General features: G+C 43.2%; 1 protein-coding gene across 4 annotated transcripts in view; it reads right to left on the bottom strand.

The window, feature by feature from the left end:
• GALNT8 (polypeptide N-acetylgalactosaminyltransferase 8) overlaps positions 1-21,810 on the bottom strand; it is a 59,707-nt gene extending 37,897 nt beyond the window's left edge. The window contains exons 1-2 of one of the 4 annotated variants that reach the window (XM_058282618.2): positions 20,751-21,810; positions 16,611-16,863 (exon numbers count right to left, since the gene is read on the bottom strand). In XM_058282618.2, coding sequence (XP_058138601.1) covers positions 16,611-16,863; positions 20,751-20,955 — 458 coding nt within the window. In that variant the 5' untranslated portion in view covers positions 20,956-21,810. The remainder of the gene's footprint in view (positions 1-16,610; positions 16,864-20,750) is intronic. The other 3 variants (XM_004459024.4, XM_004459023.4, XM_058282619.2) reach the window with 3 other exon arrangements.
• Positions 21,811-22,459: the final 649 nt, after the last annotated feature.

Here is a 22,459-nt window from a genome sequence, read left to right as displayed (position 1 = left end):
TTAACTGATTGAGAAAGGAAATGTATAAAACAAAATGTATATAATTGTAGTTTTGGACTTATAGTAATGTAATATATTTGAGTAGAAAAACACAAAGAAGGTAATGGGAGGAAAACTGTATTGTACTGAGCAAATGAAGTCATATGAATTCATAGGAACAAATGAAGATAACTGTACATGGGAAATAATATAACAAGATAATATAACAAGTTCTATAAATTTATATGTGCTCTCTTTTCCTCAGCTTCTTTAATCGACATGATTATATAAAGTAATAATTATAACACTGTATTGTCATGTTTGTACCTATGATAGACTGAATCATGTACCCCAACAAAAGACACATTCTAAATTTTAATCTACATCCCTATGGTTATAAATCATTGCTGGGGAGGGGGAAAGGGTTAGATATTGGATATATGGGAGTTCCTATATTGTATATGTGAATTACTGTGATCTAAAACTTTTTTGAATACAAAATTAAAAATTGGGAAAAAAAATTTTTAAATGAATGGATGTAGACACTGAGGAAGAAATGAAAGCGCCGTGCCACTGTACATATAGGACAACACCTATTACAGTGATGAAAGGCAAAACATTAAAAATGAAACTATAATATTTTTCATTTTTATTAATACACCAACTTATTTTTAACTTTATCTTTGTATTTCTAAATTAGTATATATATCTCTAATCTTTAAACCCATCACTATATTTCATTTTCCTATTAATTGAATTTGGCAGTATATTAGACTTCATTGTTGAAGAAGTTTTGGACCACAGAGAAGTTCAACTATGGCAGGGGAGGAACACTGGTGTGGGGTGTTATTGATGGGGGACACGTGGTTGGGAGGGAGTTCTCCAGGGCATGTATATCGGGACATAAAAATGTTCTGATATATGCTGGGTGTTTTCATAGTAGTTGCAGTTACAAATGACAACTGAGGGGAGTGCAGATTCCTACTCAGGGGAGCTCTGTCACGTTCCCCAATGGAACAGCAGTAATCCCCCAAGTGCAACAGCAAAGACCAACAAGGAAGGATGGTCCAACGATGAGCCCTTGATACTGATGACTATACTTATGAGGCTGTGTGCCTGAAATATGAACTAGGTCTAGAGCTGCAGGATGCCTAAGAGTTACCTCCTGAGAGCCTCCACATTGCTCAACTGTGGCCACTCTCTAAGTCAAACTCAGCATGTAAATGTAATACCTTCCCCTTAGTGTGGGACATGACTCCCAGGGATGAACCTCCCTGGCACTGATTACTACCAATCACTAACTGGTGATGCAGCTAGAAAGAGACCTTGAATAAAAGGGTCAACTCAGACCAGCAGAATACCTCAGCCTACATGTACGATCATGTGTTAAAAACAGCTTTTTGACCTTGAATAAAGGGGAAAATGGCAAAGACAAATGAGTTTATATGGCTAAGAGTCTTCAAAAAGAGTCAGGAGGTCATCAGAGGGGTCATGCTTATGCACACCTCAGCAGGACCCCAGAAACAGCTAAAGTATATACAATCCTAGATACTGGTTCTCCTGAAGGCTACGGAGACCCACAGGGTATATGGTCATAGCAGATGGATTTTGAGTTCTGTGCCATGTCAATGGGCCCTACTTTGGAATTTGTGCTCCTGAGAGTGATGGAGTTGGACTCAGATGTGACCTTTCTACATATGCCTCTTCTGTCACTTTTACTGAACCTGTGGTTTATGCTAGGGATGGTGTATACTCAGGGAACTTGAGTCTCTTGACTGCACATGTACCAGCTGGACCCTGAGCCTCAGCAGGGTTGCAACTCCTACTCTCCGGTTCATTGGACTTACCCAGGTCAACTAATAGGGAGGTGAAGATGGTCAACCACCACACCAGGGAATCAAGAGTGCCTACAACTGTAAGCAGGAGAATTGCATTCAAATCAGCCATGTGGAATCTAAGCCCCCTCTTGATCTAGAGGTGGAGTGAACATCACCATTTCAGAGTTCATAGAATGGAGGAATAAAACATGGATTAGAATGGACTTACTGATATTCTACTATAAGACTATTGTGAATAGCAATAGAGAAAATTGTATCATTGATGTGGAGAAGTGGCCACAGTAGTTGCTGAAGTCAGGGAGAGGGAAGAAGAGATGTGATGTGGGGGCATTTTTTGGACTTTGAGTTGTCCTAAATGATATTGCAGGGTCAGATGCTGGACATTATATATCCTGCCATAACCTTAGGAGAGAATGTCCTAGGAGAGAGTGTGAACTACAGGGTAAACTATTATCCATGTGGTACAGCAGTGTTCCAAAATATGTTCACCAAGTGCAACAAGTGTGTCACAATGATGGAGGAGGTTGTTGGTGTGGGAGGAGTGGGGTGGGGGGATGAGGGGTATATAGGAACCTCTTACAGTTTTTATAATGTAACCTTTTTTGTGATATATGTATCTTCAAAAAATACAATTTACAGAAATGATGGGGGTGGGTGGTGGGGAGTGGGTTATATGGGAACCTCTTATGTTTTTTTAATGTAACATTCTATGTGACATATTAACTTTAATTTTTAAAATGTGTTAATAAGAAATAAAAATAAAATAAAATAAAAAGGACTGTTTGGAGAGGTATTCTCAGTTAAGATGTGGACTCATTTGTAAAGATGACCTTCTAAGATCTTATAGGTCTGGCCAAAGTGACTCAGGGTGGGCCTTAATCCACACTACTGGAGTCCTTAGAGAGATAAGCCAGAAGCCAGGAAAACCACAGAAGGAGCCAGAAGTCAGCACAAACCAAAAGGGCAAGCACAGAAGAGGAGACCAAGGACATCACCATGTGGTGGAGGACTTACATCACCAGAACACTACCAAAAAAATGTGGCCTTGCTGAAACCTTGATTTGATACTTATAAGCCAATATAAGCCAATAAATTCATCTTGTTTGACCCAACCCACCAAGACTGTACCATACATATATTATTAATATAGAACATTAATAAGAAAAAGTCAGGAAAGGGACTAGAACAATATAAGAGTAATCTATCTAATATCTTACTGGAATTAAGTTGGTATAAATCTGAAGTAGATTTTAATAAGGTAAGATGTATATGATAAGCGCAAGAGTGAAAGCTCATTAAAAGAATTATACTGTTAAGTTAGACAGTATTCACTTAATGCAGAAGAGAGCAGTAAAAGAATAGAGGAAGACGACATGAGATATAAGAAAAACAAAGATAAAATGCAGATTAAATTGAACAATATCAATAATAACAGTAAATATGAATGGATTAAAAATACAATCTGGGAAACGGACTTTGGCCCAGTGGTTAGGGCGTCCGTCTACCATATGGGAGGTCCGCGGTTCAAACCCCGGGCCTCCTTGACCCGTGTGGAACTGGCCATGCGCAGTGCTGATGCGCGCAAGGAGTGCCGTGCCACGCAAGGGTGTCCCCCGCGTGGGGGAGCCCCACGCGCAAGGAGTGCGCCCGTGAGGAAAGCCGCCCAGCGTGAAAAGAAAGTGCAGCCTGCCCAGGAATGGCGCCGCCCACACTTCCCATGCCGCTGACGACAACAGAAGCGGACAAAGAAACAAGACGCAGCAAATAGACACCAAGAACAGACAACCAGGGGAGGGGGGGAAATTAAGTAAATAAATAAATCTTTAAAAAAAAAAAAAAAAAAAATACAATCAAATGGCAGAGATTATGACACTGGATTTAAAAAATAAGATCCAGCTATATGCTTCTACAGGAAACACACTTTTGTGCAAATAATACAAATGGGTTGAAAGTAAAAGGATAGAAAAAGATATACAATGCAAACAGCAACCATAAGACAGTTGGAGTAACTATACTAATATCATTTAAAACAGTCTTTAAAAAAATACTACTTGAGATAAAGAGAGACATTTTAAAATGATAAAACGGGTCAATACGTCATGAAGATATAACAATTATAAACATATATGCACCTACCAGAAGAGTCCTGAAATAAATAAAACAAAGGACAAAATAGACAGCTCAACAATAAAAGCTGGAGACTTTAATAGACCACATTCAATAATGTATAGAATGACTAGGCAGAAGATCAACAAGAAAATGGAAGAATTAAATAATACTATTGGCAGTGGACTTGGCCCAGTGGTTAGGTTCAAACCCTGGGCCTCCTTGACCTGTGTGCAGCTGGTCGTTGTGCAGTGCTGATGCGCGCAAGGAGAGCCCTGCCACACAGGGGTGTCCCCCACATAGGGGACCCCCACGCACAAGGAGTGCGCCCCATAAGGAGAGCCACCCAGCGCGAAAGAAAGTGCAGCCTGCCAAAGAATGGTGCCGCACACACAGAGACCTGACACAAGATGACGCAACAAAAAGAAACACAGATTCCTGTGCTGCTGACAACAACAGAAGTGGACAAAGAAGACACAGCAAATAGACACAGAGAACAGACAACCAGGGTGGGGGGGGGGGGGAGAAATAAATAAATCATACTATTAACCAACTAGCTTTAATAGACATCTAGAGAACACTCCACCCAACAGTAGCAGAATATACATTCTCAAGTACACATAGAGAGACACTACAAACTAGGTCATAAAAAATCTTGGTAAATTTAAAATGACTGAGGGAAGCAGATTTGGCTCAACTGAAAGAGTGTCCGCCTACCACATGGGAGGTCCACGGTTCAAACCCCAGGCCTCCTTGACCCGTGTGGAGCTGGCCAGTGCACAGTGCTGATGCGCGCAAGGAGTGCTATGCCATGCTGGGATGTCCCCCATGTAGGGGAGCCCCACGTGCAAGGAGTACACCCTGTAAGGAGAGCCACCCCATGTGAAAAAAAGCATAGCCTGCCCAGGAGTGGCACCACACACACACAAAGCTGATGCAGTAGGATGATGCAACAAAAAGAGACACAGATTCCTGTGCTTCTGACAAGAATACAAGCAGACGCAGAAGAACACACAGCAAATGGACACAGAGAGCAGACAAAGGGGGGGCGGTGAGAGGGAAGGGGAGAGAAATAAATAAAAAATCGAAAAAATAAAATAAAATGATTGAAATAATACAAAGATCTTCTCCAAACACAATGGAGTGAAATTAGAAACCAACAACAGAAAAAAAATTGGGAAATCCACTAATCTGTGGATATTAAAAAACAGGCTTCTAAATAAGCAATGGAATAAAGAAGAAGTCACAAGGAAAATGAGAAAACACCTTCAAAACACTGAAAAGAGAAACACAATATACCAAAACATATGAGATGAAGCTAAAGCAGAGTTCAGAGCGAAATTTATAGTTATAAACACCAATATTTTAAAAGGAGAAAGATCTCAAAACATTGGACACTCAAAACCTTGTTGAAAGAAATTAAAGAAGATATAAATATATGAAAAGACAGCCCATGTTCACAGATTGGAAGACTTAATATTGTTAAAATGCATTATCCCTCAAATTGATCTACACATTCAATGCAATCCCCATCAAAATTCTGCTGACTTCTTTGCAGAAACAGATCCTAAAATACATATGGAAATTCAAGGACCCTAGAATAGCCAAACCATTTTGATAAAGAAAAACTAAGTTGGAGAAATCACACTTAATGCCACTGAATTGGTAAGTAATTCTAAAACTTACTAGAAAGCAATGGCAATCAAGGCAATATGGTACTGGCATAAAGAGAGACATATAAATCAATGGAAAAGAGTTGAGAGTCCAGAAATAAACCCTCTATCCATGGTCAATTGATTTTTGACAAGGGTATAAAGACAATTCAACATGTCTTTGACAAATGGTGCTAGGGCATAAGGATATTCACATGCAAAAGAAAGAAGTTGGATGCCTAAGTCACACCATGTACAAAAATTAACTTAAAATGATTCAAAGACTTAAATGTAAGATTGAAACTATAAAACGTTTGGAAAAAAATATAGGCATAAAGTTTCATGAACTTGGATTAGGCAATGGTTTCTTAGATGTGATATAAGCACAAGCAACCAAAGAAAAAATAAATTGGACATCGCCGAAATTAAAAACTTTAGTGCTTCAAAGGACGTAATCAACAAAGTGAAAGCAATCAAATAGGACACTCTGCTTCTTGTTAGCCCATCTCCAGCCTCTGCATTCCAACAGCCTCCAATCACTACACATCTGAAGTCTTCCTTTTTTTTTCCACTACAAACCTTCCTCTCCTCTGCCTGCCTTTGAGCTGCTGCAAAAATAAGTGATGATGGCTGATTCCCTCGTGAAGGCAAACTTTGAATAAACAGTCTTTATTCTTATTTGGGCATTTTTCATTAATTCCCAGTTATTGTGGAGGTCCAGTCTACCTGGACTGTCATCTTGGACCCCAGTTTTCCACCAGGTACAGTACCCACAGTGGCCCCTGTGTCTTGCTGCTCACGGCTTGTCCAGGCCATGCCAGCGTGGTAAGTCAGCACCAGGTCTGACCTCCACCCTCTTTGCATTGATTTCCTCAGCCATTTATTCTGACTTTGGTACCTGGGTTTTGTTACTGGTTCCCATTTGTTTGGCATGCTTGGGGAATCAGATTGGCCATTCTTTTTCTCTCATTTTTACTGTTACCTGTGTTATTGTTACCTGTTGAGCTGTCTGAAAGTACTGTTTATCCTAAGAAGAATCATAGGGTAGTACGTGAGTATAGTCCCTATAAATCTGTTGTTTCAGGCAGCTTCACAGACTGGTGAGTTTGAGGTTCTTATCAGACTGGCATCCACCTGGGCAAACATTGCTGTGGGTCACCAATAAAACCGGATAAGGTTCTCCTTCCATCTCCTAAAAGCCATATGTGAACTATTTCCAGTAAAAACTAATTGGGCCATCATCCACTCATGCAAACAAAACAAACAAACAAAAGAATTAAACAATAGGAGATTTTTTTAGATAGGCTAGAAAATACTTTCTGACAACATTTGGGAGTTAAAGAAGGTGCTGATGTATTAGCAACCCTTTCGTCTCATTTTATCAATGAAGCTAAACCTGAAACTGGATGCCTAATTCAAAAGCAGTTATTAGAATGGGATAGAGCCCCTTTATCTGAACCACAATACCTGGCAGAACATTTTGAAAATTCTTTAGAACAAAAAAGAGGCAGGAACCAAAGTAAACTTGTGGCCCTGCGGATCAAACAGCTATGTGGCCCACAGCCATAATGACTTAAAGACAAGCACACTTGTACATATTGTAAACAGAAGTACATTGGAAAGAAGTTCATCCCATCTTACAAAAGAAAAACCAAGCCAATGAAAAATCCCTCAGTTCAGATCAGTGAGGGTGCTCCAAGGAAGAAAAGAGTGCCCAATATCCTGCCTTAACCCTAGACACAGGATGAATTAACTACAAATATAGATGGCCATCCTTATAAGTTCCTGGTAGACTCCAAAGCTACTCTTTGACATTAAACCCTGCCAACCTTGCTCAACCTCTTCCTCAGAATAAAAATACCACACAGGAGGCAGTTATAAAAAAATTTTTTAAACCCAGATTTTCCCTAACTCCCAGCCTCTAACTATAGCTCTTGGGTCTTTGAAAAACATTCTTTCCTTTTATTTGACAGAAGTTTATTGTCTGCAAATTTAACATGGAGAGAAATACTTTGCAAATGGAAATGTAATATTAAATGCATACCAGAGAGATTACTTCTTGAGCTTCCAAAGGACTCCACTATTCATTATCAAGTTGACTCTGCTCTGGATATACCTTTGTTTTCTCTGTTGTATTTGATTTCTGCCCCAGATAAGGATCTTGAAACTGTACCTGAAACTCTATGAGCTAAAAGTTCCACTGACATAACCTCACTAATGCAAGATGTTAATAATAGGCGGGTATATGGGAACTCTGTATTTTATATAGTTTATGCATGATATTTCTGTAAACCTACAACTTCTCTAACAAAAAAAATCATTAATAATATATATATATTTGTAAACTAATGGGAAAAGTTCCACTGACATAGGCAAAACCTTAGAGCAGAACCTATGAAAGTTCAAATAGATCCTACCTACCTTTTATCCAAATTTCCCCAATATCCCTTGAAGCCAAAATCCAAAGAAGGGCTCAAATCTGTAAATGAAAGCCTCATATCCAAAGGTCTTTTTATACCCTGCTCTAGCCCTTGTAATGCCCTTGTCCTGCCAGTAAGGAAACCAAATAGATGAGGATACAGAATTGTTCAAGACCATAGGGCCATCAACAAAATTGTTATCCCTCACTTCCCAGTAGTACCTAACCCAAACACCATCTTATCATCAATTCCTCCTGAAACCACTTACTTCACTTTACTTCACTTACTTCACTTTAGGGATGTATTTAGATGTATTCCTACTTCCAAAAGAACTGGCTACTTTAAAAGTAGAAGCCCATGTGAAAAAGAAGATAATATGTAAGCTAAAGGATATGTTCTAGCAGATCATTATATCAAATAAATTGGCTTAACCATGGTTAAGAGACTATACAAACTCTCAAAGGATAATCCTGGAGAGATTCGAAAAAGCCATTATAAAATGTCAATGTTTAATCCTTGATTTTGAAAAGGAAGAATGGGAAAAAGGATTGTACGTTTCACTCAAATAATCTCTGGCACTCTCAAGACAGTCACTTTTCAGCACTAGATAATTTTAAATGGATATTAACTAAATTTCCCCATGAATTTACTCATCATGGAATTTAAAAAATTGGTTACTATATTAATTTGGCATTGGTGGGGAAACTTTAAAAAGACAGCTGAGGTTATTTTCAAGTCAGGTGTCACTTGTGGACAACAGATTCCCAGAAAAACTGTAAAGGTGGGTGAAACATGAGCAGGAACCAATGCCTTCAGGAACCAAAGGGCCCTTTGAATACCTTCAGATGGATTTTATCCAGCTTCTATCCTCCATGGGATTTAAATATGTTTTAGTTATTGGATGTCTGTTTTCGATGGGTTGAAGCATTTCTTTGCTGAAAAGCTAAGCCCTCACCATCACTAAACAGCTGCTGGATTTTGTGTTTCCAGCCTGGGTGCATTTCAACTTTTACATCAAGTGATTGAGACACACACTTTACAAAAGCTATTAGAAAACAATGCTGTAAGCTGTGACCTCTTACTCAAAAACTGTGCTTTCTTTATCATCCATAATCTTCTGGAAAGGTTGAAAGAGCCAGTGACATCCTTAAACTAAAATTAGCAAGACTTTAGAAACCCTGGAACCCCCTTGGCTGACGGTACTCCCACTAGCTCGTGGCCATATGGTCTACTTCCTCAGGGATACAGCAGTTATTCCCCTATGAATTGGTAACTGGAAGGCCCATGTATTTAGGGATTTCACTTCTGATACTAGACTTTGTCTATATGGCAAAATATTGCAAAGGATTCATGTACTATACTCAGTCCTATCACCAACAGGTTAAGGCTACGTTACTACAACATTTTCTTAGAAAGCCTCTGCATGATCTTCAGCCAGGAGCTTGCACTTATTGGAAGAGACATCAGAGAAAAATTGCTCTTGAGTACCTTGCTGGAAGGGACTGTGGTGGTTTGGAACTGTATGTACCCTAGAAAAGCGTGTACTTAAATTTAATCCATTCTTGTGCATGTAGCCCATTGTAAGTAAGAGCTTTTTGATGAGGTTACTTCAGTTAAGGCATGGCCCAGAGTGGGTCTTAATCCTCTTACTGGAGTTCTTCGTAAATGAGAGGAATATATAAAGAGAGAGAGAAAGCCACCTAAGCAAGAAGCTCAAAGCAACAAAACCTGGAAGAGAAGGGAGAGACCAGCAGAAATCACCACATGCCTTGCCATGTGGCAGAGGACCTAAGGATCACAGGTAGCTGGTCTTCAGGAAGAAAGCATCATCTTGATGATACCTTGATTTTAGACTTCTTCTCCTCTAAAAACTGTAAGATTATAAGCTAATAAATTCCTATTGTTAAAGCCCACTCATTTTATGGTCTCTGCTTTTAGCAGCCTAGCAAACTAAAACAGGGACCTTATTAGTTAGTCTGGGAAGTCATTCCTTGAATTCATGTTTCACAACCAAAGAAGCAATTCAGAATTGCACACAATTGGAAGGCTACTCCAGTAGGGAACCTCAATCTGAGGATTCAGAGATATCCCCCTGAAACAGACATTCTTCAGAAGCAGAGAGCTGACCTAAGACCATCAGAACAAGCAGATGACAATGAATAGTGGACAGCTTTGGCCCAAGAAATTAGAACAATATCCCTATTTAATTCATTTTGTTTATTATCTGCTAATTAATAATCATTTTTCTTCTCTTTTTTATAGATCCCTTATTGTCACACACACATAATGGCCCTTTTTTCTTTTCTTCACCTCTTATTGTAATTGTTAGATCAGAACATACTCATTCTAACACCATCCTTAGATTAGCTCAAACAGTTGCTACTGCCCTCAGACTTATGGACAGTTGGATATGCTATCCATCACCAGGTGCCAATGATTAGGAAAAAAAGGAAAAAAACACCTCTGGCCCAGGGGTTCTTAACCAGAGATCCGTGAGCTTGCATTGAAATACAAAAACAAAAACAACATTATTCTTATGGGGACATATTGCGGGTGTGATATGTTCATTAAATAATAATACACAGTATAGTGTGGACTTAGTAAGGGGTTCATGCCTTTTTCACATGACTGGCAAATGGGTCTGTGAATCAAAAATGGTTAATTGCTGTGGGCAATTCCAGTTTCATCCAATAAGATCATAGGGCATTATAGCCAATGGCATTTCCACTTACACCTACATGGACATCTGACATTAAACATTCAACTTGTGTCTGCACTAGTGCCCCTTTCTCCCAGGAAAAAAAAAAGAACATATTGTTCAGACCCTAGATCAAGCTAAATTTGAATTTAACAACCTCATAGGGCAATGAGCCAAGTATTTGGCTCCTGGAAAAGACTAATAGAAATTCACATATATAACCCAGTTAACTTAAGGCCTTAGTTCCCATCTCAGTCAAGAACAACTTTTCTGTGTGGATCTTCATGTGCCTCTATTGGATACTACTTCCTTTGTAACCAGGATGACCGGTCCTGCTTCCTCAAACTAACACCTCATGCACTTTAGGAATAATACCCTGAGACATGTCTGTAAACAGAGACTATATGGACCAATCAAGAGTAGAAATTCCGACTCTGACGTGAGCTCCAAAATGAGGCCACTCTAGATTATTCAGGTACACTGCCGGGGGGAATTACTGACATTGTTTGTGAGAATAATCAGAGCAGCGTTCCCATGTGTGGGAATCACCCAAATAGAAAAAACTGTAAGAAATCTATCACTAACTCTGGCAGAAGTTATTAATGTTGCCACCTCTGCCCTAGAAGGAACACGGATTGTGCTCAACTCCTGGCAAGAGAGTGACGGACAACTGCACTGCTCTAGATTTCCTGTTGGCTAGTCAGTCACAATGGTGTCTGTGCCACAGCTAACACTTCTTGTTTTATTAGGATTAACGAAACAGGTTACACATCACCTTAAGTAAAAAGTTATTTAGGCCATGATGTGTGCGCTCCTGTGTCCGCACACTGTGCCCAGGCGGGCCTTGGTGCCCAACGACCTGAGCGCTGGGAACTGGCGGTGGTAAAGGCCCAGGGGCCCAGGAGCTGGCCCAGGGTCCTGTGGTGGTGGTCGGGTGGTGGGCGCGCGGGGCGGACACTACGGTGGGCAACGCAGAAGAGAGGTCCCCACCCCCACCCCCCGTCCTCAGGGGGAACGAGGGGCGGGGCGGGGGCCCTCGGGGGCCGCGCTGCCCTCAGCAGGGCTGCTAGTTATATGAATCGCCATCTTTTCCCCTTCAACAGCTGTGGAGGGAAGATGGCGGCAGTACTGGCCTTGGCCCTGCCCCTGCTGGTTGGCTTCTCGGGCTGCTCTGTGGAGACCAGAGAGGTCCGTGCTACAACCCCTTCCTCTTACACCACCTCAGATGCTGTCATTTCCACAGAAATGGTTTTTGTTGTGGAATTCTTCCTGATTTGTAATAATGGCCCATAAAACAAACCAATTTATGCTAGTGTTAGGGGAAAGCACTTTCCAGTCACCCAGGGCCAAGACCTGGGACGCTGCCACTTGTCCTGGCATGAGGAGCAAAATCCCGCCCCCTGGGTACCTACGAAGCTGAGTAATCTGTGAGGAACCCCATAGCTGCCTGAGGAAGGCCAGAAAAGCAGCGATGTCGGCAGGAGGCCCCCTGGTCACCATCGATGTCCAGCAGCTGGGTGCCTAGAATGGGTCGAGGGTCTCCACAGAGGTGCTGGCAGTCCAGGTGGGCACAGCCACCCTCTCTTTCTCTGCCTACAGTGCGAAGAGCAACGTCCGGGCCTGAGCCCCACCTGTCCCCAGCACGTCCTCTCTTCTTCACTGTACTCTTGTTGTGGAAACAGAGAGACTTAATAATCGTATATGGAAGGCCAGGACTCAGTAATAATTTGGAGAAGGAAACAATTTATTTACAACTGGCTGGGCTCGGGAACTTATCTGTTCAAAAACCCAAGTCCCAGAGAAGATTTTAGGGTTCTTTATATACAGAGGATGTAGGAGTGAAGAGTCAAATGGTGCTTTGTTTGAGTGCTAGATAAGCTTGAGTTAACACTTATTTCCCACATTCCAGGTAGGCTTGAATGACATATTTAGTTTGCATCCTTCCTGAATATTCAAAGTCTATGGAGCTATATCACTTAACTGGCTTTCCAGGACGGGAGTGGTTGGCATGGTTACGAAGGGCAGGGCTGCAGTTTTTTATTATTTGACGCTCACAGCCCAGGTTATTCATGAAGAGACTCACAGCCCCCATCCATAGCCCATATCACTCTCACTCACGCAAATTGTGAAAAGAAAGCATGACTGGTATCTTGGAAAACAGGCATGGAAAGCATACTGGGTTCCCTCTTGATCTGCCCCATCAATGTCATATTATAATCCAATGTAAGTATAGGAAATCTCAGCTGCTGGGGGGACTCTTTGTCCACACCCCAACCACTCTTTCTTCAGTTGACTTAGAGGCATGGCCACGTAGCCACAGTAGAAGTAGAAATTTCTCTAGGCACCACAAATGCCTACGAGGTACATGGCACTTAAGGGTCTCTAATGAATTGGAATGGAGACCTCCAAAAGACCCCAGGAACTAATTCATCTAAACTGAATTTCAAACTGTGATCTGGAGCCCTTACAGGAACTGCTATGAGGAAGGCGAAAGGACCCAGCTCCACAGTCACCGGAGCAGCTCTGGACTTTGAAGAAATCATTCAGGTATAAAAACCACTAACTTGTCCAAGTCCCGTTCCTTTTGTGCATGGGAACCAGCAGGATGTGGCTGAAAAAACAAAACAGCCTGGCTCCAGAAATGCTGCCAGAGGAGGGAGCGGCAGTCCCGACTGGGAGGGCTGCCACGTCCCTGAGGGGTAAGGGTGGGGTGGCTAGCTGCTACCACTTACCTTTCTGGCCTTGCCTTTCTCAGCTCTGGGCCAGCCCTCCCCACCCACTCTGGTCCATTCCACACAGGGTGATTCGCCCGCTTCACTTATTGTCTTCCAAACAGCAGAGTCCTCGTCCTACCTGCCTGCCCACTCTGCCCAGGTCACGGTTTGCTCAATCAGTTGACCCGTCACACCCTTCAAGACTGAATTTCAGACATTTACCTCCAAGGGCAGACTCTTGCTCTTCTGACACCCATTTCACTACAGTCCCTGTGTACAACCAAAAGTGTACGTAAATTTTTTTTATTTAGTTCTGCCCAATATGTTGGAGAAAGGGCCCTCACACAGGCACATTTGAAACTGAGTATGAAGAATGAACAAATAACTAGAATTACTGAGTTATTATATAGATGTTTTCTTTACTTTTAGTAATATGTAGAATGCTCACTCACTGTAATCATGGCTTTGATGTATGTTAACGTTAAAGTAGCAAAAGACAAATATCTGAAACTTATTCCTTTAATTCTAATACTATGTTTTATAGTGCTAATTTTTAACTCATAACTAGCCCCTGCTTAGATTCCCTTATCTTACCATGTATGGATTTTGTCAATCCTTAACTGCCTCTTGACTACCTGCTTTGATTAGCTTAGTCATGTTAATTAGGTGACTTGTTTAGTTCAGCATTATCTTTTGTGGATTGAACTATTTACAGCTTTATGTATTACCCTGACCAAACTTAGTCCAATTTATTTACAACTTCATTCTGTAGGTGGACTTTGTCAGTTCCTAATGGATGTTAATAAAGCAATTTATGACCCAGATTGTAACCTGTAACTGATGTCCACCCCAGTCTCTAGAGCCCATGCTGACAGAATTAAACCAGTCCATGTCTCCTAATATCCCAATATCACTGTCTTCACTTTCCTTTGTTTGAATTTCATAAACACCCAAAGTTACTCCAATTTGAGGAGAATAGATCTGAGCGTTTCTCCTATCATTTTTGCTTGTGCAATTCAACAAAGACTCTTTTTCTCTCTGAAATCCTGATGCCTCAAAATTGGTCTTGGAGTGCATCAGGCTGATTACCTGGGTGTTTTGCCTGACAAAACCTTTAGATTGTAGTCTATTTTTTTTTATTTATTTCTCCCTTCCCCCACTCCCCGCTTTGTCCACCTCCAACTTCCCCAGGCCAATAGCCTCTAACCAGGGCACACGTGAAGTCTTCCCTTTTTTCCTCACAATAAAGCTTTCCCACTTCTCTATTTGCCTTCAAATCTCTGTCAAACATAGGTAATAGTAGCTTGCTGTAGCAAGTTCTGAATAAATAGCCTTTGTTCTTGTTTTGAACTTTCTTTACTTTATTTCCACACATGAATGTTCATAGCAGCATTATTTAAAAGAGCCAAAAAGTGAAAACATCCTGAATAGCTGGGGAATGAATAAACAAAATGTGGTATAGTCATACAGTGGATTGTTATTCACACATAAAAAGGAACGAGGTACTGATAGCATGGATGAACCTTGAAAACATGCTAACTAAAAGAAACTGGTCACACACACTCATACACATAACTGCATACTACATGATCCACATTTATAGGAAAAGTCCAAAATAGTCAAATCTATAAGGACAAAAAATAGATTAGTGGTTGTCTAGGGCTGGGGGTGGAGGAAGAGAGAGGGAGTTGCATTGTGGGGGAGTAAGAAGTGAATGCTAATGGGTACAGGGTTTCTTTTTCAGGTGATGAAAATGTCCTAAATTGATTGCTGTGATGATTGCACAAATCTGTGAATATACAAAACGCCATCGAATTGTATACTTTAAATAGGTGAATTGTATGGTATGTAGATTCTATCTCAATAAAGCTCTTATTTGAAAATACATATAGGCAGCGGACTTGGCCCAGTGGTTAGGGGGTCCATCTACCACATGGGAGGTCCGCGGTTCAAACCCCAGGCCTCCTTGACCCGTGTGGAGCTGGCCCATGCACAGTGCTGATGCGCACAAGGAGTGCCCTACCACGCAGGGGTGTCCCCAGGTAGGGGAGCCCCACGCACAAGGAGTGCACCCCGTAAGGAGAGCCGCCCAGCGCGAATGGTGCAGCACACACGGAGAACTGACACAAGATGACGCAACAAAAAGAAACACAGATTCCTGTGCCGCTGACAACAACAGAAGCGGACAAAGAAGACACAGCAAATAGACACAGAGAACAGACAACTGGGGTGGGGGGGGGAGAGAAATAAATAAATAAATCTTTTAAAAAAAACATATATAAAGGAGGAAGAAGGGAGAAGACAATGGAAGGGGAGAACAGAAGGGCTTGTTAATTTCAATAACAAAAAGAGGCAGGCGGTGGACTTGGCCCGGTGGTTAGGGCTTCCGTCTACCACACGGCAGGTCCACGGTTCAAACCCCGGGCCTCCTTGACCCATGTGGAGCTGGCCCATGCGCAGTGCTGATGTGCGCAAGGAGTGCCCTGCCACACAGGGGTGTCCCCCACGTAGGGGAGCCCAACGCACAAGGAGTGCGCCCTATAAGGAGAGCCACCCAGCACGAAACAGAGTTCAGCCTGCCCAGGAATGGTGCCATGTACACAGAGAGCCGACACAACAAGATGACACAACAAAAAGAAACACAGATTCCCGTGCCACTGACAACAACAGAAGCGGACAAAGAAGATGCAGCAAATAGACACAGAACAGATAACCGGGGTGGGGGCGGGGGAAGGGGAGAGAATTAAATAAATCTTTTAAAAAATAAATAAATAAATAACAAAGAGATCTCTGAGTAGAGAATGGAATGAAAACAAGGAAAGAAATAAAGCTGCTAACTTTGATGTGACTTGCACGGGTCCTTTCCTTCTCGGCCTCGGTTTCCTCATCTAAAATTATAAGTTAGACCTAATGAGATCAGAATTCCCAAGGATCTCTGTTTCTCTGACATCTCTGCTCATGTCTGAAGGGCTGTAAATATTTGGATCAATTACCTTCTCTGAGCTACCATTATAAAATAGCTAGAAACAAGCTAACAGGTCAGCCTTCCTGCCAGAACTTTCTATGTGCTGAACTCCTTTCCCATCAATTTCTCCCTTCCCTCACCCTCTTTTTAACCCTAAACTTTCACTACTCTCAAAGTTCATCCCAAAATCAAACTGAGGTCACTGTGGGGTGTGAAGCCCAACCCTGGCCTGTCCCACCTGGAATCTCGAGTGTCCGGGATGGTGCGATTGAGAGGTAACTGGTCACTGAGGTAAAGGTTGTAACCGAATTTCTGGAAGAGGTCCTCGGCCTTTTTCTGATGGGCTTCAGAAAGATCCTCCCCCCACTGCTGGAAAAGAGGTGAGTCTGGAAAGAGTTTCTTGTGGGGTTGGTGCTGCTGCTTCTTACTCTCTTTGGCTGGTGGGTTCTCAACCTTTTCTTGGTCTTTCTTAGCCAATTTTATAGAGTCTTCTGCAAACAAAGGGGGAAAAGAAATCATTTCAGCCAGCCCTGAGTTACCTGGGCATTGCTTTCCATCCTGCTTTCCTTGAAATGCTATTCTCTCCACATTCTAAGATTCAAACTCTTCTCCCAGGTCCTCTTATCTCCCCCCAAGCTTCTGCCTCTCACCTGGAGGCTGAGGACAAGGAGGAGGAGGATTGATCCCACAATCTGCTTCTAGAGTCAGGCTGCCTGAGTTTGGATTTTGTGTCTGTTACTTACCAGATGAATGACCTTAGGAAACTGTCTTAACCTCTCAGTTTCCCCATCTGTAAGATGGGGACAGTAATAGCACTTGCCTCATAGATTTATCAGGAGAATCAAAAAAGTTCAAACAGGTAAAGCATTTAGAACTATGCCTGGAACTTTTATAAGTACTTAATATTGGTTATTATTATTATTAGCAGCAGTATAATCCTCAATATCATTATATCAACTGGCTATTAGATACACCTGCCACTTCACTATTTTCCAAGGTCCCCATATTCCTTAATGACTGGGCTGTGTGTGACCTTGAGCACAGTTTTTCTTCTCTGTGCCTTAGATTTCTTGAGGACATCGGAGGGTTTCTGTGATAACTAAATGGGTTATTGTTTTAATTTGCTGAAGTCTGCCAATGCAGTATACCAGAATACAATGGGTATTTATTAGGTCAAGAGTTCTGAGGCTGTGAAAATACAGATCAAGGGATCATCAAGAGATGCTGTGTGGTAACTAAATGGGTTATTGTTTTAATTTGCTGAAGTCTGCCAATGCCATATACCAGAATACAATGGGTATTTAGCAGGTTAAAAACTTAGAGTTCTGAGGCTGTGAAAATCCAAATCAAGGGATCATCAAGAGATGCTCTCTCACCAAGCTGCAGCTGTGGGCAATCAGACTCATGGCATTGTCATCTAAAGATGGTTTCTGTCAAGCTCAGCCATGGGTGATCGGGCACATGGCAGGACATCATGCTGGCTCTGGTGGTCTCTGCCTTCTCCTCCACGCTTACTTTCTCCCTGAGCTCAGCCGTGGGCATCAGGCATGTGGCTCTTCTCTCCCCTCTCCTCCGGACCACGTCTCTTTCAGCCTCTCTGGCCTCCTTGTGTACCTCTGTGCTCCACAGATTCCAGTCTTCAGCCTCTAGGACTTCTCTCTCAGCCTCTTTTGGTTTCTGTTTCTGAAGCTTTTTTTCTGTGTATCTCTGCAGGTGTCTCCCATGTATAAAGGACTCAAGTAAAAGGATTAAGATCCACCCTGGATCATGTCCTACTGAAGCAATCTAATCAAAAGGAAGGTCCCTTAATTGAATCCAATCAAACGGTTCCATGTATAATAGGATTTACACCCCCAGGAATAGGAATATGATCTTCTGGGATCCACCCAGCTTCAAACTGTCACTGTTATAATACCTATAAAGTATTTAGGACAGGGCTCTGCACTCAATGGAAGTTGGCCATTATTCTGTTGTCTCTGGAATAGGGGAGGCAAAGTCCTATGCTGGGGGTAAGAAGAGAAGTGAAGAAAGGTATTGAGAAGAGTGGGAAATTTTTAAAACAACTATGATGAGAAATGTGAAACACAGAAGCATTGTGGGGCTGGGTGGGGGCCTGTGGGGGCAGGTGGATGTGATTTTGAGTGGCACCAGTCTGCACAGTGGCAGATGTTTCTCTGGCAGTGCTCAGCACTGGGGTGAAGGCAGGAAAAGGGTGGGCAGCTGATTTCATATAATGCTAGGGGGTTCCCAGGAGGGTGCAACAACAGTTATGCAAGGGAGTTGCAGATACTGGCAAGAGAAGAATTGGAAAAACAGAAAAAATTATGAAGAGAAAGTGAATGAGCATGCTGCCCGGTTGTGAGGGTGTGATAAGGACTGCACAGGAGGGAGCAACTCTGCAGACAACAAAATCCACAGTGTGCCATAAAGCTAGCCAGGTGGACCCCCACTCAGTAGGGAGATAATTATCAGGAGAGTTTGCTTTGGCTTCCTTATTGACTAAGTGCTTTCTTCAATCCTCCCGGAACCCCCGAGGCCTTGAGCCATCAGGATGACTGGCTTTCAATTTCAGGAAGCCCTGCAGGGGTGGGCGGAGAAAAACATTGGCTTTTGTGGCCTGGAAATAGGGTCCAGAAAATTTTCTGAGCTTCGTCTCAGGCTATAGCTAGTCCCCAATCATTTTAGAGTGAATAAAATGTGGGGAGCCCTGAGAATAATAATAAGAGGAGGAACTGGCCGATGGAAAGAAGGGAAGGGAAGTAAACAGGATGGCTCCAGACGCCTCCTTGCAGGGAGGCTGAGCGTATGACAGGCCTCTGGAGTTGGATCTGAGCGTCCTGGTGTGGTCTGGGGGCTCTGCCAAGAAGGGACCCGGCTCTGGGATCGTTGGCCTAGGCACAGACATCCTCCTCTGGGGCGCACATCGTTGCACTGTTGATGTCAAAGCCAGGGCTTCGGGGACTGACCGTTTTCACCTTCACCCACTGCCTTGCCCTGTATCCCTCTGTCTTCTCCCGGCTCCGCCAATCCTTCGTCCTCTCCTTCATAACACGCACTAATTCATTTATTCATCCACTTAGTTTCTACGTGGTAGGGAAGGGGAGGAGAGTGAGGGGTAAGGCACTCATGGAACTGGTCCTTGTGGAACTTGCCTCCCTGAAACAAATCATAGTGCGTCTCACCAGGCGGGTGGAGAGGGTGCTTTGGGTGCCTTAGCTTCCTCCCTCCTCCCTCCTTTCATCTTCTCCCTTCCAGCCCATATTCCCTTTCTCCTCTTGTCGCCAAATAATCTCTTTCATTCTTTCTCCCAGGCTCTCACTTCCTTCTCCTTTTTTGTCCTATCTTTCCTCCTTGCTTGTCTCCCAGATTCTCTTTCCCTTCCCCTGGTTTCCTCTTCTTCTCTTTCTCTTCCTCTTTCCTTTCAGCCATCTCTCCACCTTGAAATAATGCTTCAGTTTTCATTTCAAAAGATGCTTCCCCCACCCCCATACACACCCACGCTCTGACATACACAGAGTCACTTCCATGCCCACACATCCAACACCTCCCGTGAGGAACTCAGACATTCGATCCCTGTTGCTTGGGCAGCAAGGGAAAACTTCTCGCTTCCTTTCGCTGAAATCAGGTGCTGGGACATATAAAATTCCAGGGAATTACCATGGAGAGGAGAAGGAGAAATACACCCCAGAGGTCATTGAATCTTACCCTGAACTTTAAATGAAGAGGTTAAAATTTTAGCACCTAGCAGTTTACAGATGACTTTCTGCACTGGATCTCCCGACCCTGTGAGGCCAGGGAGGTGTCAGGGTCATCATCATTCTCATCCTTATCATCGTCTGCATTTACAGATGAGGAACCTGAGGCTGAGAGCTTCTCTTGCTGGAAGTCGCACGCCCACTACGGCCATATCGGGGTTCCATCTTAGGTCCTCCACCAACGCACCCATTAGTTCATGAATGAGCTCACAGCAAAATGCAGTGAGGCCTTTTGCCCCGGAGATTTCCCACCTCCAGTTAAAGCCGTGCCACACACCTAAGGACAGGGCTGTGCCTACATATTCCCGAGCCTCCTAGCCATTCCTGTTCTGAGCCTGTGCCTGCACACATGTGCACCCCCAAACACACACACACATCCTTTCCCATAGACACTCCTGTTCCCGCTCCCCAAAATGTTTCCTCTGAACCCCCTGACTACCCTCTTTCGACCCACCTAATTCTCATTTGGAGGCACAGAATGCAATACAGATACTTAAACTGAGAGGTGATGATGTGGCCCTCACCTATTTTTCCCTCCAAGCCCCTTTTTCCTAATTCCTGGTGTGTTGCCCACCTGCCCCACCACCACCACCACCACCACCCTGTCCACATTATCAACTTACTCAGAAGCTGCAAATTCATCTCCAAGTCAGAGATTCTCTTGATCACTCCCCCATCAGACTCGGGCAGCGAGGTCTTCTTATGGAGCTGACCCAGGATCAAGTTTTGAAAAGTCCCCTCAGGAAAAAATACCAGGAGGACATTGGCGGCCACAACCAGAGTCAGCCCAATGCAGAGGGCTTTGGGGAACTTTCTCCGCAGCATCATCTTCTGCACCCCCGGTGCTCCCAACTCCCTGGAGACCTGGGTATGTCACCGCCCAGGCAGCCTGAGGGTCAGAATCAGCCGGGCTTCGTCTCCACCCCGGCTGCACCGACAACACCCTCCCTGCCTGGAGCCAGATGTTCTCCGTCTGGAAAAGCTGCCACAAGCTGTGTGGCTTCTCCAGGAGCAACGTCAGGTGTGGGGACTGTGCCAAGGCAGTCGCCTTCCTCTGCCTCAGAAATCAGGCTAATGGTCGCCCCTGGAGACAGCCAGGCTGCCACCTTTCCTCCTTCTAGGTTGTTTTGTTTTAACGAACACCTTTTCTGGCAAAATCACCTGGGAGTCTCTCTGCCCAGGTATGTGAGGTCTGGTCATGGGGCTAAATCGGATAAGAAGGTACTCCATAGAATTGGACGTTTCTGTGCTGTTTGCTTTTTGAGAGTAAGGACCATGTCCTAGAGGTCTTTTTTTATCAAGCTCCGGGACCTTGACACCGTACGTGGGCAATGTCTGGCCAGCAAACTTGAGAAGACTTTCCTGCTGGTGCCTGAGTCCTCACTGCCTGGAGGCGGCCCCCAGGGCCGAGACTCAGGGCACAGCCTTGCTCCACTGGTCTCTGTTCTCTGCTGTCTTTTGCACACCTCCCTCCACTGAGCGTTACCAGGCCTCAGCTTTCAGCAACTCCTCTGCCTTGTGTAGGTAAAAGTAAATTGAAAGGAGAAAAAATACATATACATTAATTTTCCCTGGGACAAAAGGGAAGCGCCTCTCCCCGCTTCTTAGAGCATTCTCTAGAAAGCTTGTGATTGTAAATCCTTTCCCTGCCCCTTTAAGATGTATGTCAATCCCTTTCAAAGCTAAATAAGCCTGTGTCAGCTTTACACCCAGGACCACCTTTCCCAAGAACCTGGGAGCATCTCTCTGAAATGTAAACATCAAGGAAGTTACAGCCCTTCTCTGCCCATTTCCAAGTTTATTTTCCTGTCATAAAGACAAGGCAAGTTTTATTATTCATTTGGATAGGGACAAGGAACAAATACAAAGACCACCTCAACGACCACGTGAACTTAAGATGAACTGTGTTCCGCTCTTGAGGCTAAGTCTTCTGACCCGAGGACTAGTTGCCATTTATCTTGTGTATATATAATTGGCTGTATCTGCTCGGCCATATAGAAGGGTGAGATTTTTATTTCTTTACAATCTTTTTGCAGCTTGCCTGTGATGGCTCCCATTCTGGCTTCATGCTTATTCAAAAATAAAATGCTTTTTCTTTCTTTTTCTGGGTTTTCTGGGTTTTCAGGTTTTCTGGGTTAGAAGAAGATTTTGTTTTTTATTTTATTTCCCCAACAGTCTCCACATCTCATACTTACTATATATTTTGGGCATATCCCTAATAATCATCATTGTAAACACACACTTATTCACCAAAGCCAAAAGCTTACAGTTCTCAGTCTAGTGTCAGATCCTTCCACAATCATCCCTCCCACCCCATCCCAGCCCCCAAACA

Source organism: Dasypus novemcinctus, chromosome 20 (assembly GCF_030445035.2).
Source record: "Dasypus novemcinctus isolate mDasNov1 chromosome 20, mDasNov1.1.hap2, whole genome shotgun sequence".
In the NCBI taxonomy this organism is placed as follows: Eukaryota; Metazoa; Chordata; class Mammalia; order Cingulata; family Dasypodidae; genus Dasypus; species Dasypus novemcinctus.
This window is presented reverse-complemented; position numbering and strand designations above follow the sequence as displayed.